Source organism: Lactuca sativa, chromosome 2 (assembly GCF_002870075.4).
Source record: "Lactuca sativa cultivar Salinas chromosome 2, Lsat_Salinas_v11, whole genome shotgun sequence".
Lineage (NCBI taxonomy): Eukaryota > Viridiplantae > Streptophyta > Magnoliopsida > Asterales > Asteraceae > Lactuca > Lactuca sativa.
The window spans coordinates 85,286,373-85,301,592 of record NC_056624.2 but is presented as its reverse complement, the minus strand read 5'-3'; the positions used below and the strand labels follow the sequence as shown (position 1 = coordinate 85,301,592).

Here is a 15,220-nt window from a genome sequence, read left to right as displayed (position 1 = left end):
GGACAGAAACTTGGAATCATGCAATATGTATTGTATGATGAATGAAAAACTTTCACATTTGGGAAACTTAGACTAATTCTTTGACAAAGTGTCAATTGAAGGACTAGGAGATCAAGTACACTAAGTTGTGCGTTGATCAAGTCCACCACAAGAGTGACAAAGATATTTGTCATAATTTACTAAAGTTTAGTAAATATGATTATACTTATCAGATTAAGTGTAATTCTGAGTAGATTGAAAGAGTTTCAATGAATAGTAGAACGAATAAAGAAGAATCAAGTAGGCGGAAAGATAAAAGTTTCTCTATTCTAAGAAGAAGGGAGAGTACCTTTTATTGTGTTTTATGATAAGTCTTAAAGATTAAGAACCATGTCTCAATAGATCCTCTAAGTGAGTCTTAGTGCAATTGCATGTCTAAGAAGAGGAATCGAGTGTTGTAGAAATGGTTAAATCAATAAGTCAATCATACTTCGTTCCAATATCAAGTCTTAGAGTCAAGATTGTGACATTGAGTGAAAAGTCTTAAGTAGGTTTATAACACTCATCAAATGTGGAACTTGGAAAAGTTTTCTTATTCTTACACATTTCAAATTGGTAAGTTGTGTTGTCTTGGATAAGATAGAGACCAACTAGGACCAATTATGTGAAGTGTTTTGTCTTGATAAGAACTACACTAACTCTTGAATATTTGTTTTGTCAAGAAATGTTTCTTGACAAGAGAATCTAATATATCAAGGAGTCAGTGGGAGTCTTAATGGTCTTGAAGGGTTTCAAGAACAAATCAAGAATAAACCTTATAGATCATCACTAGCACACGACTTGAGGTTTGCAACCTATCGTGCTGACATTATTTTGTTTTTATGCCATTCCAATTGAGTTAATTGTGTATGTGAGTTCTATGAGTTCTCATTTGAATGCATACTAGAGCCTTAGTCGATGGAAAGTACATTGATATGTAAGGACAAGTTACTAAACTACTTGGAAGACATGGTGGGCACTCGTGTTACCATAAGGCAAGAAATCAAGATTAAGAAAGTTCAGTCCATATGAGTTTGGATTTGTCGCAAACCTTGGTTTTGGCAAATTCACATGGATAGGAACTCATACACAATAAAATCTAAGTGTCATAAGATTCCCTCCTTCATGAAAATGACTGTGAGGAAATGCTTTCACTAAGAGAGATTTTAAGAAGATAGCAATTGTGAAAATTGTATTCTCAAATTCGATTATGGTTACGGCATCCCTTTCCATAGATCAAATTGAGAGATTTGGCAATTAGTTTGAACATTTGGAACTTAGTAACATAAGTTCTGAATTTTTTAAACACACATATGAGCTATCTAAGGCAAAGGTGTATAAGTTTAAGAATCTTAGATAAAGGCTTATCGAAGCATCTGGTATTAGAAATATGAATTTCATAAGTTCAATAGGCATTGTTTTCTGGAAGTACATTTGTTTTCTGAATACATGTCAAAGCTAGTGGGAACATAAGTGTTATGCTTATATGATAATAATCATCATGATAGTGGGAGCATAAGTGTTATGCTTGTATGATTATTATGGCGAGTATTGCAAGTTAGCAATATTAATTATAGAAAAACAAAGATTCAATTTGCAAAGTTGCATGGGTTGAAAAGTTGTTTTAATATAATTAAGGGAGAGAATATTATACTTCGTTTCAAAATCTAAAGCTTAGATTGAGAAATTTTAATATCTTTAGTCAAAGGATACATTGTGTGTTCTTAAAATTCGATTATGATTACGGCATCCCTCTTCATAGTTTGAATTGTGAGAACATGACACATAAAATATTATGGAAAAAGATTGGTAAAGTATCATATCTTTATGTAAGACATTATGCATCGTGCCCCATACGCTTCGGGTATAGGATCGATTGCAAATGCTATAATATTTTACCATTCTAAAATTTTCCAAATGTCTAGCGCATTAAGAGGGAAAAAGGACTAGAATTGGTTTTGACTAAAATAATTAAACAACTATCAAAGGATGATCCAAAGTTCGTTGATGATTGGTCGCTTGTGAGTAGTTGGAAGTATGGTATTGGATGGACCATATCGACATTATTATGAATAGATAAGATTCTGTTAAGAATGAGTTGTCATATGGAAAATGTGGAAATGTTTCCATATTGGGAGTTGGATATTGAGATTCTATGCCTAGATTAGAAACTTTTATGCAGGAAGGATGTTCAAATGAATGTACTTTGAATGTGAGACTTCACGTCTATGGAATTGTCTTGTAATAATGTCCGATAGAGTACTTCATAATTTCATTAGCCAAGTCTTGGTGACTTTTGTGCTATGACTTTATGAAAGGATCGTTGCATAAGATGTTAGAATCTAGCATATTCTAATAGTAGCAAAGAACCTTGTGTTCTTACACTAATGATAAGGATTGGGAATTGTGAAATGAGCATCATTGAAAAGGTTTTTCAATTGATCTATTTCACAAAGTAAGGACCATAGGAAACATAGTGTGCATGCTTCATGCATGGGACAGCAATTGTTGTAATTTAAGTAATAAGCTGATTTTCTGAAACAGTAAACGATAATAATGAGTAATCAATATGGTGGTTAAATAGAAGTGTTTTATTTACTCTCACAAGTTTGAGGCCATATAGGATTAAGTATTATTGTTATGTTTCAATTTGCATGTTTTGACTTCCATAATAACTAGGTTATTCAAACATCCACAGTTGGTCATACGTTGGGAGTAGGTATGAATAAAGACTGTCATGAATCTGTCTGTAGATTGTCTGAAGTGTTTAGACATAGCACAAGTTTGCTGCAGAGTTCATGAGTGCTTTGATAAGATTAGAGTATTGGATTAAACCCATGCTCACTTGGATCACTTCATAGATTTATCACGAGTGATTAGTGAGACGATAATATTGTATATTCTTGAAACCGAGACATGTGAGTTGTTATTTGTTGGTCGGTTGCACATTGATAATAAGTAAACGCACCAGTAACTTGGTGTTATAAAACTTATTGTTGTGTGTGATTCGATCAGCAAATGCAAGCAAGCATTTGAGTCGAAGTTTATCCATTCCTTTTACCAAGAGTGGGATAAAAGCGATATATGTGGGCCTCTCGATGATTTAGTGATGACACCTAAGCGCTTGGCCAAGCCGGGACTAAGTTGATGTGTTCAATTGTAGTCTGTTATCAGTCATCATAAATCGGAAGTCGGGAAACAGTATAGAGAGAAGGATTGAAATTCATGTCTTTTGTCTATACGATATCTTGAGAATGGAGGAATATATAATCCTTTATCTAGAGGACACGCTATCTGATAAGATCAGAGTTGACAGCGGCTTTTGAAAGCTACGATTACTGATCAGGTTCTGAAGTCATACGGAAAATAGTTATTAGACTTATCCAAGTGGGAGACTGTTGGATTAGTGTCTAAGTCCATAACTATTTTGGTATGTACTTGACCCGATTATGAGCATGGTCCTTTTGGGTTGCCTTCACCATAGCAATATGTAGGATGAATTAAGGAGAGAGAGGTTTAAATATGATTTATTAATATATTATGAGAATAATATATTAAAGGAGAAATCATATTGTTTAATTAATATTAGTCAATAATTAATTATGAATTAATTTTGTGGCTAAAAGAGATTAATTAAACTTAGGGGACTGGACTGCAATTATTGGATAATTGAGTTATTGGGCTAAGGAATGCTAAAGGAACAAGGGGTGAACGAAATTATGATCGAAGCCCATCATATTTTCGTCGATGGCCTTATCCAGAACGTTCCATGGGCTGCTTAGAGTTTAAGCTGTCCATTAGGGTTTTGACTGAAACCCTAGCAGCCCACACAAGTATATAAAGGACCTCTTAGGCCCCAAAAACGTGGACAACTAATTCTCTAGGGTTTCTAGTCGTTTTTTGGCAGCCTCTCTTCTTCTCCTCTTCATCCAAGTTGTATATGGTGTTTGTGACTCCATTAGAGGTGCAGCACTTGAGACACTAAGCTTTCTAAGGCCAATCCAAGCAAGGAATTGATTGTTATTGCTATATAACAATCAAAGGTAATTCTCTAAACCCTAATTCAGTTTATAATATGTTAGATCTAAGTTTATTAGTCTTGGATTCAAAGCATGTACAATAGAGAAACCTAGATCCAAGCATTAGGGTTTGTATGAGCACATAGGATTGTTCTTATGCATAAAACCCATCAATATATATATATATATATATATATATATATATATATATGGGGTTTAGTTAGTTTAACACAATAATATGTGAGAACCCTATAATTTCAAATGTGCTCAAAATTTTTCAAAACAAATAACACCATTAGTCTCTAAATGTTTGGTCTAAATCATTTTTAGGCCTAAAAAAGAAAAACGCAAACTTCGTTTGTTGGAATGTGCATATATATGCATCTAAATGTGCATATATGCATGTTTTGTATTTTGTTCAAAAAATCAAATAACCAAGAACCATGGGACCCTAAGGCTAGGGTTTAAAACAATTTTAAATTGAAAAAGTCAAAAAAAACACAAAAGGAACTCAAATATATAAATATCCATATATGTACATTTTATGCATATCCAAATGTTAATATATGCACACCTAGATGTGCATATATGTACATTTCAACAAAAAAACACATTTCTTAGCATATAGTTGGCTTAAACCCAAGATTTCATGTAACACATGTCTCCAGAAGTACCGGGTAAAGAATTAAGGGATCAAAATAGGGTAGTTGGAGAAAAAAACTCTACCACAACGTGGTGCATGTATGCCCACAATGTGGCATGGGTTAAACGAAAAACGTTCTCCTAGTGAGTTTAACGATTGTGAGGTGAGTCTTCTTACTATACATATGTAGGATGCTAGTTGTCTTTGCATGTAAGACTGGGATTTGGCCCTCAACATTGCAATGAAAGACCATGGGGGTAACCCATGGCACTTGGATGTAAGACAATGGGGGTAGCCCAAGGTATTTCAGGGAAAAAACATGGGGGTAGCCCATGGCACTTAGATGTAAGAACATGTGAGTAGCCCATGACATTTCAGGGAAAGGCCATAGGGGTAGCCCATGGAAAATTTATGTATTGTGTGTGGCATTTTGGGAGTCCACCAAGCTTTGTGCATACAGTTTATGTTTAAAATGTTTTCAAGTACTTGTGGTTCCTAAGGGAAGGGCCCAATTTGATCGCACTACATCCCCTGGAGATTTATTCCATATTAACTATACATGATTTTACTCTGATATTTTAGGAATACTTTTAGTATGAATTTATTTGAAGCAAACTAATGAAAGTTCTAAAATGAATTTTTTACTTAGTATTTTTGGGACGTTACATTTCAAATTCAATGGTGTTGTTGATTTCAGAGGAGTTATTGGGTTCTTAGGCAAATATTGGTTCTCGAAAGAAAATTCCCCTCTCTTTCTCTCTCTCTCTCTCTCTCTCTCTCTCTCTTTATATATATATATATATATATATATATATATATATGTTTGTTCTATGTGTTCAAAAATATTGATAAAAGGATATTGCCTTTAACTTATGATCATACACATTAACAACATGTAAGACAATTAAATTGGTTAAATTTGTAAGATGAATTTGATTCATGTTAAAATATCTTAGCTTTTGTATTTATTCATTCATGAGAAAATAATAACAGCACAATTCATATTGTATGAATTATTATAAGTACGGTACTTATGTCAAACGGGAAGGAAAAAGCAAGGTGTAAGCAATGCGAGATGTTTTTGGGAAAAGATGGCAATAGTACGTTGATGAGTTATACAACAAAAACGTGTCCGGTTGTAAAAGGTCAAGGCGATCCGGATCAACAAAATATTACTCCCGACGGGTCGATATTTATTTACAACAATGATGAAATTCGTGAAAGCTTTTGCAAGTTCATGATTCAAGAGGTCTTTCCTTTCAACCACTTCGACAACCTACAATTAACAAGGATTTTGCAGGAAAAAATGCAACCCCAATACCGGCAAGTAAGTCACACTTATCTTAGGCGTGATGCTCTAAAGTATTGGGATATAGCCAAAAAAGATATGCAATTGGTATTTTTCAATATAAAAACCGGTGTTTCTTTAACTTGTGATGTTTGGTCCTCCACCGTAAGTTGTCCCAAAAGCTATCTTACCGTCACGACACATTGGATAGATCCCTCTACTTGGGTATGAACAAACGAGTTGCTTTTGAACTTTTTGTGTATCCTCACATGGGAACACAATTATTTGCAATTTTAGTAAGCGTTATAGAGACTTATAATTTACACGACAAAATATTCTCTATTTCATTTGACAATGCAAGTAACAATATCGCCGCCGCCAAAAGATTAATTGCAAAATATAAACCTATTTTGGATGGCTCGTTTTTTCATACTAGATGTCTTTGTCACATTATTAAGCTTGCTGTAAAAGATGGTTTAAAAATGATAGGTTCGACGATTGAAATTTTCAAAATTGTGTTAACTAGAGTTTTGGGAAAAATTAAAGCTACATTGAAAAAATATCGAAAGTTTGCCATTTCCATTAACGTAAATCCATATAGTCCTCATTGGGATGTTGACACTAGATCGAGTTCGACGTGCATGATATTTGAAAGTTTAACACGTCAAAGAATCGATTTGCAATTATTTTACGACACAATTTCAAAAGGAAAAAACCCGGTTTTGGATTTTGATTGGGAATTGATGGGAGAGTTTGTGGAAATGTTAAAAGTTTCTAAACAATCAACCACTTTTTTATCGGGCATGTATTACCCTACAAGTCCGTTGTTACTAAATGAATTATGGTTGAAGTCCGCACAATTGGAGCTTTTTGAACAAAGAAGTGAAATATTTTTTTTAGTTACGAGACCAATGAGACAAAAACTAGTAAAATATTTCAACGAAATGCCACCACTTTTTACTGGCATCGCGGAATTAAACCCATGTATCAATGTTACGGGTGTAGAGACTTTGATTACCAAAATTTATATGTCTTTAAATTTGCACAAAGATGACTCAAACTACATCCATAACCAAATACACACATTTAATAATACTTTTACTAACCGTCCAAGCTTCCACGGTAGCTTCGGAATCCACATTTTCTTTTAGCGGTAGAGTTTTATCAAAGTTGAGGACGAATCTTACTCCGATTACGATAGAGGTTTGCATTTGCTTGAAGGATTACTTGGATTCGGTGGAATGTATATACTACACTTGGCATCACTAGAAGGCCCACTAGCACAAAATGTTGAACCGGAGATCGTGGATGAAGAATATGCACAAGGCTTATCAACACCTCCGGAAGACGAAGACGAAGATGATGAATATGGTATTGATGAGACCCCTAATTATTTGTGTGGCGGTTGAAGAATATGTTAGTGAAGGCGACACGAAGTGGAAGACCACAAAAACTATTTCTATTCGGCTAAATGTTATAATGCCACTTTATTATTATTATTATTATTATTATTATTATTATTATTATTATAGTTTGAAAACTCTTTCTAAATCGACGTTTGATGTATGTTTTAACTATTCTAATGACCTATGTTGTAGTTGGTGATATATATGAAGTCCAAAAAATTAAAAAAAAAAAAGGGAAAAGTCGGATAAGATTTCGGATCAGATCCTAACCGGATCGGATTAAACCAATTCGGATTCGGGGGAGGAAAAACCGGTCATAACCGGTTTCAAACCGGATCGTATTTTGGCTTAATTCGGATCGCCTTTCACGTCATCAAACCGGATCGGATCTGAGGTTTGTACATCTCTAATCATTATCAATATCACTCAATAATGATTCTTGAGCATATAGATCCAATAATCTCCCACTTGCACAAGATTCCTTAAAGACTGACATAGAGAGTAGATGGCGTCTAGCAGCGAGCTACTACCCCTAAGAACATACGAAGGGGTGCCATAAATCAACATCTAATATCAGGATCTCACGAACTACATTTGAAGTATAGGGTAACAGTATCAATATTCCCTTTGTTACAGACATCATGTTGGATATGAGACATGGAATGTGATCATTCTCATTTGACATCTAACTTTTAATTAAGGCGCCTTAGATGTCTAACTCTCAACATATAAGAGGAACTAATCGCATCTTGACTAGATACACACTCTCATACAGTTCATGTTACACCCACCAAAATCTTTTATGATCCCACAGTTACAAATAACGTTTAACCATGTCAAAGTATAATAACCTCCATACTTGAGTTCTCCAATATGCATCTCATGTTGAAAGACATAAAGATATTTTCCTGTAACACCCCGTTTGAAATAGAGTAATTAAATAATAAACTCGAAACCCCGAGATGTAAATTTATAATGTATATTATTTTATAATGAACCTAAAATCCACAATTATTTAGCGGGGTGTTGGTTCGGGGAGCCAAACGATATATTTTAGAACTTCGGGGGGTAAAGTGTAAGATCCGGGTTGGTTTTGTAAAGGTTTTTAGAAGTCAGGGGGTGCTTGGTAACTATTAGGACTTAATTTGAAAGGACTTTGGGGTGATAAGGGTTAAATGGTAACTTTGGGGATTTCATTTGAAGAGATTTTATGGAAGCAGGGGTTCAAAGGTAAGTTTTTGGTTTAAATTGGAAAAGATCTTCTGGGGAGGGGGCTGATATTGGTAAAATGGATGGAAGTTTGATGGAGTAAAGGGTGAACCCATCACCCGCATGTCCAGCTTCCATATTGAAGCATTTCTAACCCTAACCCTAATCTTTTCTTTAGCCGCCACCACCTTGTGACTCCCCAGCCGCCGCCTTCCTTCTTCTCGTTTTTCCCTGCTGCCGGTGACACCATAAGTGGCTTGGAGGACCATTGAGACTGGATTTTGAGCTGTGAAGGACAAAGTGTGGGCTGCCAACGACCATAATAACGTCGGATGTCGTGAATACCAGCGTTGCTGTTCCAGCTCGCTCCTCTTCTCCATTTCTTCTCCGGTTGTGGCTAATGGACGTCCGTTGCTGCTGTTTGCTGCCGACAAATACATGATTCAATGCCGACGTTGGGGCCGCCGTACCTCTGTCTTCTCCGGTAATGACAACCTTTCCCTCTCTCGTTATCCTGCCATTTCTCTCATGTCCGTCGCCATCTCCGCCCCGATGGCTCTCACCTTTTGATGATATCCTTTCCGGTTTCCGCAAACCACCATAAGAGTGGCGGTGATGTGTGTGTTTCATGTGTGTTTTCGTATTTCATCCAATGATGTGATGTTTGTGTGTGTTTCAGTCGTCACCACGGAAATGTGGGTAAAAGGTTGGCTGGAAAACGATAGAAGACTACCATGGCATCTAACCATGATGGCAATCGCCGGGAAAGCTCTTCTGCCACCACTAACCACCGTGAAAAGGTGGTTGCGGGCGTGTGGTGGTGTTTGTGCCCGGATGTTGTGATTGTTTGAGGCTACAGGAACTTTTCTTGCCCGGAGATCCGAAGAAAGACCCCACTGCCACCACCGTGAGGTGGTGGCCGCCACCATCTGCCACCATGTGTGCCTGTTTATCTTAGTGAGTGGTTGTGTGTTTATTTGAGACTTTAGCAATGTAAATTGTAACAAAAAATAGAATAAAGGAAAGAAACTCAAAACCACCACCGTGAGGTGGTGGTTGCCGCCTCCTGTCGTCGTCGGCCGCCGTGTTGGATGGTATATGTTATTATGACTATAGACTGTTATGTGATTATTTGTTATATGATGTTATTTTGCTGCTATGATCAATTAGATCGGTTTATATGTCTATAGACTGTTATGTGATTATTTGTTATATGTGCACATGTTTGATTGGTGGTTCAGGCTTATCTTCTTTGTGTAAAAGGCAATAGAACTAGGCATTCCAACCTGTTGGTTGTGGGTCGTGAGTATTCCATCCCAAGGATGATTGGACTTGTAGTATGTGGGCATTCCAACCTGTTGGTTGTGGGCCTGGGGTATTCCATCTCGAGGATGATTGGACACATAGTATGTTGGCATTCCAACCGGATGGTTGAGGGCCTGGGGTATTCCAACCCGATGGTTGACTGGACCCACAGTATGTTGTTTGTGATTATATGTCTATTATTGTGTGTATGGGTATTTTGGAGGAAACTCACTAAGCTTTGTGCTTACGGTTTCAATTTTATTATTTCAGGTGCTTCAGATGACTTGGCAAGGAGAAGGCGTGACCATACACATCCTCGAGTTTTGGACTTATGGTTTCTGGGATACTCTCATATTAAACTATTTTGAAAACATTTTGTAATAACTAACGGCTTTTTGATGATTGAAAAAGTTTTAAATTGGCTTGATTTTTATGTGTGTTACAAGTTGGTATCAGAGCCTTGGTTTGAGTGAATTTGAGGACCACTCGTGTGAATCCGGTCTCAAATCAAGTAAAGATTTTCAAAATGATTTATAAATGGTTTTCAAAATAAGTAAAGGAGGATGCAGAGTGTATGATCAGCCAGAGCCGTAGACCCCAAAATACCATACGGTTATTTGATATTGTGATATGATAGAACAACATGCTAGAACTAGGCTAGGGATCTTCAGTAATTGCATGATAGAATTGCCTGATTGTACGATGCCTGATATTCTAGAGTTTTCCTTATATGAAATTGACATCATTACTATAGTTGCTTAGTGTATGCATCATAAGTTATACATAATTAAGATCTTATAGTCTGAGAATATTTGGTTTAACTTTATTTCCTGTTCCTTGTTTGGTTATGGGCTTAGAGTAGGACCGAGTATTTGAAATTCTATAGGGTCCAGTGTTATGTATGACTAGCATACACTAGTGCTACAGGGTTGGTGGAAGTTTCAGGGATGGGTGGGTTATTAGATGCCGGGAGACTAGTTATAAGATATCTAGCATTCCTCTAGGAGTGAGGATTCAACGCTCGCTATGTTTATGTATATTGTTAGGGTGTTGTGGTGATACTTGAGACAAATATGGGTAGGTGTCGAAGGTAGTATGTGCCCATACTACTGAAAGCACATGACCCATACGCGTAGCAAGGAAGTCACAACCCTTTGGGTTCGGTTGGGAGTTGGTTCCCTATCATTATATGGGTTATCAGAGATCTTCCTGTTGTATTACCAGAATGGTGGTTACGAGACGTCTTGAGACAGATCCGGGTTAGGATACTGGAGCTGGTAGCTAGGATAAGCCAACATTGTCAGAGGATCGTGTCAGTGAGATCACCTGTGAGGAGGTGATCGAGATTGTCCAGGGATGATTATTTCGACGAGCGATATGCAGCCATTGTTGAGAAGGTTGCCACGGCAGCTAAAACCGCTGTAACGGCTGCAGGGGAGGAGCTGGTCGAGCTCTCCAGTACCATGACTTGTTACTGGGACGTATTCTGATGAGCAGAGGGCTGCAGTTATTTGTGATCAGGGAGATGTTTTGTACTCGTTACATTCTGCGGGTTGAGCGGGAGATGCTAGCACATGAGTTTCTAGATTGAGGCTTCAGGAGTTTTGCTCGAGGCCGGAATGTGAGTCGCGGGGACTCCAAAAAGGATTGATGATTATGTTCAGCTGGGGTTTTGTAGCTGGAAGTACAATGGTTAATTGATGGATTGGAATGTCGTTTTATGGGGCAAGGATCGTTGTAAAGTCCCAAAGCCAAGGAACCAAAACAGTGATCAAACAATGAATAATCAAGCAATAACAAGAATGGAGTAGGAGAAGGAATTTAATCAAGCAATGCACAAGTCTATTAGCTCAAACGTCAGGTACACCTTGAGAAATACACACAAAGACCATGAACTCGATTACTACTGTATACTGATATGTCAGACTCTATATATAGGACACGACCAACCACACACGGGTTCACGGCCGTGAACACCAAATAGCCGTGAACCAACAGCCGCAAACACCAAAACACATGACCAAACCCTAACAGACTTATACAAGTATTTGCCAAGCCCAAACCACATAATTAAGACCTACCAATCAATTTATTAGGCTTTAATCTTGAATTAATTTTTAGGGGAAAATGAGTTTAAGGCAAAATTGGGGTTTACGGTCGTGAACACGTTAACGGCCGTGAACCCTTCAAAGATCGTGAACTGTCCACAGATGCCGATAATCGAAATCAGTTCAACCATCCCTCAAAACACGGTCGTTTTTTAGTGCTTTTAGCATGATGATGGTCAGTTTTGATGTACCTACAAAACGCAGAAGTCAATTTCGGATTACAAACAAGTGTAGATGATGAATCGGAAAATCAAAGGAGAGAATATATGTTTCGGGTTCACAACCATGATCAATCAAATGGGCGTGAAAGGGTTCACAGCCATGAATCCCACCATATATATCTTGGATCCCATATCTGGTCCATCCCTTATGGGCTGCAAACCCAAGATGCTTCAAATCCAAGCCCAATAAATCCAATTTATAAAAAAAATAATACATTTTGAAGACTTAAAAAATAAAATAAAATTAAATAAAATTTAAAAAATTAAACATATATATATATATATATAATTTTTGAATTTTAGCAAAATATATAAAAAAAAATAAAATTTCAATTTAAAATGAATTAACATTAATTTCTCTTTCATCAATGCTAATAATATTTTTGGGATATTGGGATCAAAGTTTTTAGATAGCCTCGATCCGTTTATCGGTACCTCCTCCTTCATGAATAAATCTGGTCAATCGCCGGTATTGTGGTCCACTTAAGCACGAAAGACTATGATAGATTTAGGACATACCACATATGACAAGACATTTGACCCTATATTCTTAGATAGTATTCCTAAGTGTCCATTCAGCTGACGACGACCAAGGATATTGTTTTCCACCTTAATTAAACAGCGAGATCTATAGACAACCTATTAAATGTTCAATTTTAGTTGTAATACAACATGTTTCCGGCTTCTAGATATACCCCGATAATCAAGAACTTCCGAGATACTCCTTACTTTAGGAGAGCAGACAATTATTAGGATAAAAGATAGATTTAGACTGCATATGTTAGAAACCCAGATCGGATCTCTTCCAATCATGCAGAGGGGTTAACATATAACTAACCAGAAGTAGAGGGATTGAGAAGTAGAATGGTGCATATGCTATGTTCCAGGTCGGATCTATTTCAATCACGCATAGGAGACGACATATGGCTAACAGACAGAAAGAATTTGCATAGATAGGAGATGCAAAGAAATAGAGTTGCATATGTTACAGTCCAGGTCGGATATGTTCCAATCATACAGAGGATGCAACATATGACTGATAGTAAGAAAGAAAGAAAATAATTTTCTACAGGCCTACTTTATCGGAATTCTCCAGTTACCTTATCAATACCAGGATTAAGGACAGAGTCCGTACATCGAGGAAAAGTTAAACCGCGGTTCCAGATGCAAATTATTTAGTGTAATCCGCAGATTCCCATGTATATCTCCCTGCTCAAACTACCCAAGCGTCGTATTGTCAGGCTAAATAGAACTATCTAAGTCAAGATTTGTCAAGTCTCTAGATTCCTTAAGTTCATATATGCCTAGTCAAGTCCAATTAAACTTTTCATGCCTACCAGCGCATTGAACACAGAGCCTAGACAATTCAACTTTGGTACCTTACACATATTCAAATTTCCTATTATCAGATATTGATATCACTTCCTAAGGCATCACCTACAAAAACATATTTTTGGACTTTTTTTTTTTGATTTTTTTGAAAAAAACAACAGAAATAATACTATTTTTGGATTTTTTTTAGATTTTTTAATATTTTTGTTTATTTCTCCCCCTAAAATTAAGCATAGGAGAGGAGTAGCATCAGCATCTGGATTTAGTTATGTTTAACCTCTTTCTTCAGGACTGAGCGGAGTAGCAGCGGAAGCATCTCTGGTCATGAACTCTCTTTCTTTTGGACAGAGCGGAGTAGCATCAGCATCTGGATTTAGTTGTTGACTCGGAGATTCGGAGGAAGTACTTTGAACAGCTGTATCCACCATAGGAGTTGTAGAATTCACCATAGGTTGTCTGTAGAGAACATCCTCATCTTCATCTTCAAGAATAGCCTTCGAACCTGAGGAAGTACCTGAAACAACATCCAAAAACACATCAAATGATTTAAATATAGAAGCGTAATCGAATAACCAGTCAGGACAGACCCGGGTGTCAGTCTCGTTCTCCTCCATCCAACGCATGTCATAGTATTCCATAATATGTTTTGTTCTTTTGTTGTAGATCCTGTACATTGTGTGTGCGGCATATCCCATGAAGTAGCAATCATCGGCCTTTGAGCTGAACTTCGGGTTGGAATCTAAGTGAAGAAGGTGCGACGAAATCCAAAGATATGGAAGTGAGCAACCGATGACTTGTGATCATATAGAATTTCATACGAGGTCTTCATATGAGCTTTGCTGATCAGGACTCGGTTATGAACATAGAAAGTCGTGTTGATCGCCTCGACCCAAAAGAAGACTGCAAGTTTAGAGTCATAAAGCATTGTCCTTACGGCGTCTTTTAACGTTCGGTTCCGCCGCTCAGCAACACCATTTTGTTGCGGTGTGCAAGCATCACTATATTGATGGAAGATCCCCTTTTCAACATAAAAATGATCTAGAACGACATTCTTCAATTCCGTCTCATTATCAGTTCTGAGTGCCTTCACCTTGTCGTTGGTCTGGTTCTCAATCATCTCGACAAACTTCTTGATTAGGTCAGTGATCCCAGACTTGTTGAACAAGAAGAAAACCCACGTGAATCGCGAGAAATTGTCTATCACAACCAAACAGTATGAACTTTTTTTGATGCTCAGGACGTTGATCGGACCAAATAAGCCCATGTGCAACAATTGGAGAACTTTGCTCATCAAGTTAATTTGTTTTGGCAGGTGTTGCTTCCGGTGATGTTTTCCTTGTGTGCATGCTACACATTTTTCAAATGTAATGAAGTCTTTGACTGGGAGTCCACACACGATCTCATTCTTTGCAAGTCGATTTAGGTTCTTTGTGTTAGCATGTTCGAGCTGACGGTGACATAGCATAGCATTGTGCTTAGAGACTTTGGAGAAGAGGCAGGTGACTTGTTCAGGGATATTATGATTCATGTCGATGATGTAAGCGTTCCCATCTCATTTTGACTTTACTAGGGTCCATTCATGAGGTATGACGATGCCCGACTTCAAAATCAGACACTCTTTATCGGTAAAGTGAGTGGAGTAGCCCTTGTCACAGACTTGAGAGACACAAA

General features: G+C 37.2%; 1 protein-coding gene across 1 annotated transcript; it reads left to right on the top strand.

Annotated features, from left to right (window-relative positions):
* Positions 1-5,713: 5,713 nt before the first annotated feature.
* On the top strand, positions 5,714-7,377 carry LOC111915372 (zinc finger BED domain-containing protein RICESLEEPER 2-like). The gene is made up of 3 exons (XM_023911040.1): positions 5,714-6,076; positions 6,139-7,090; positions 7,190-7,377. Exons 1-3 carry the CDS (start codon positions 5,714-5,716, stop codon positions 7,375-7,377), a joined length of 1,503 nt encoding a protein of 500 aa, XP_023766808.1.
* The last annotated feature ends 7,843 nt before the right edge of the window (positions 7,378-15,220 follow it).

Coding starts and splice junctions, on each gene's coding strand:
- LOC111915372 (XM_023911040.1), top strand. CDS start 5,714: ATGTCAAACGGGAAGGAAAAAGCAAGGTGTAAGCAATGCGAGATGTTT. Junction 6,077..6,138: donor CCAAAAAAGATATGCAATTG/GTATTTTTCAAT, acceptor CTCCACCGTAAG/TTGTCCCAAAAGCTATCTTA. Junction 7,091..7,189: donor TAACCGTCCAAGCTTCCACG/GTAGCTTCGGAA, acceptor ATTTGCTTGAAG/GATTACTTGGATTCGGTGGA.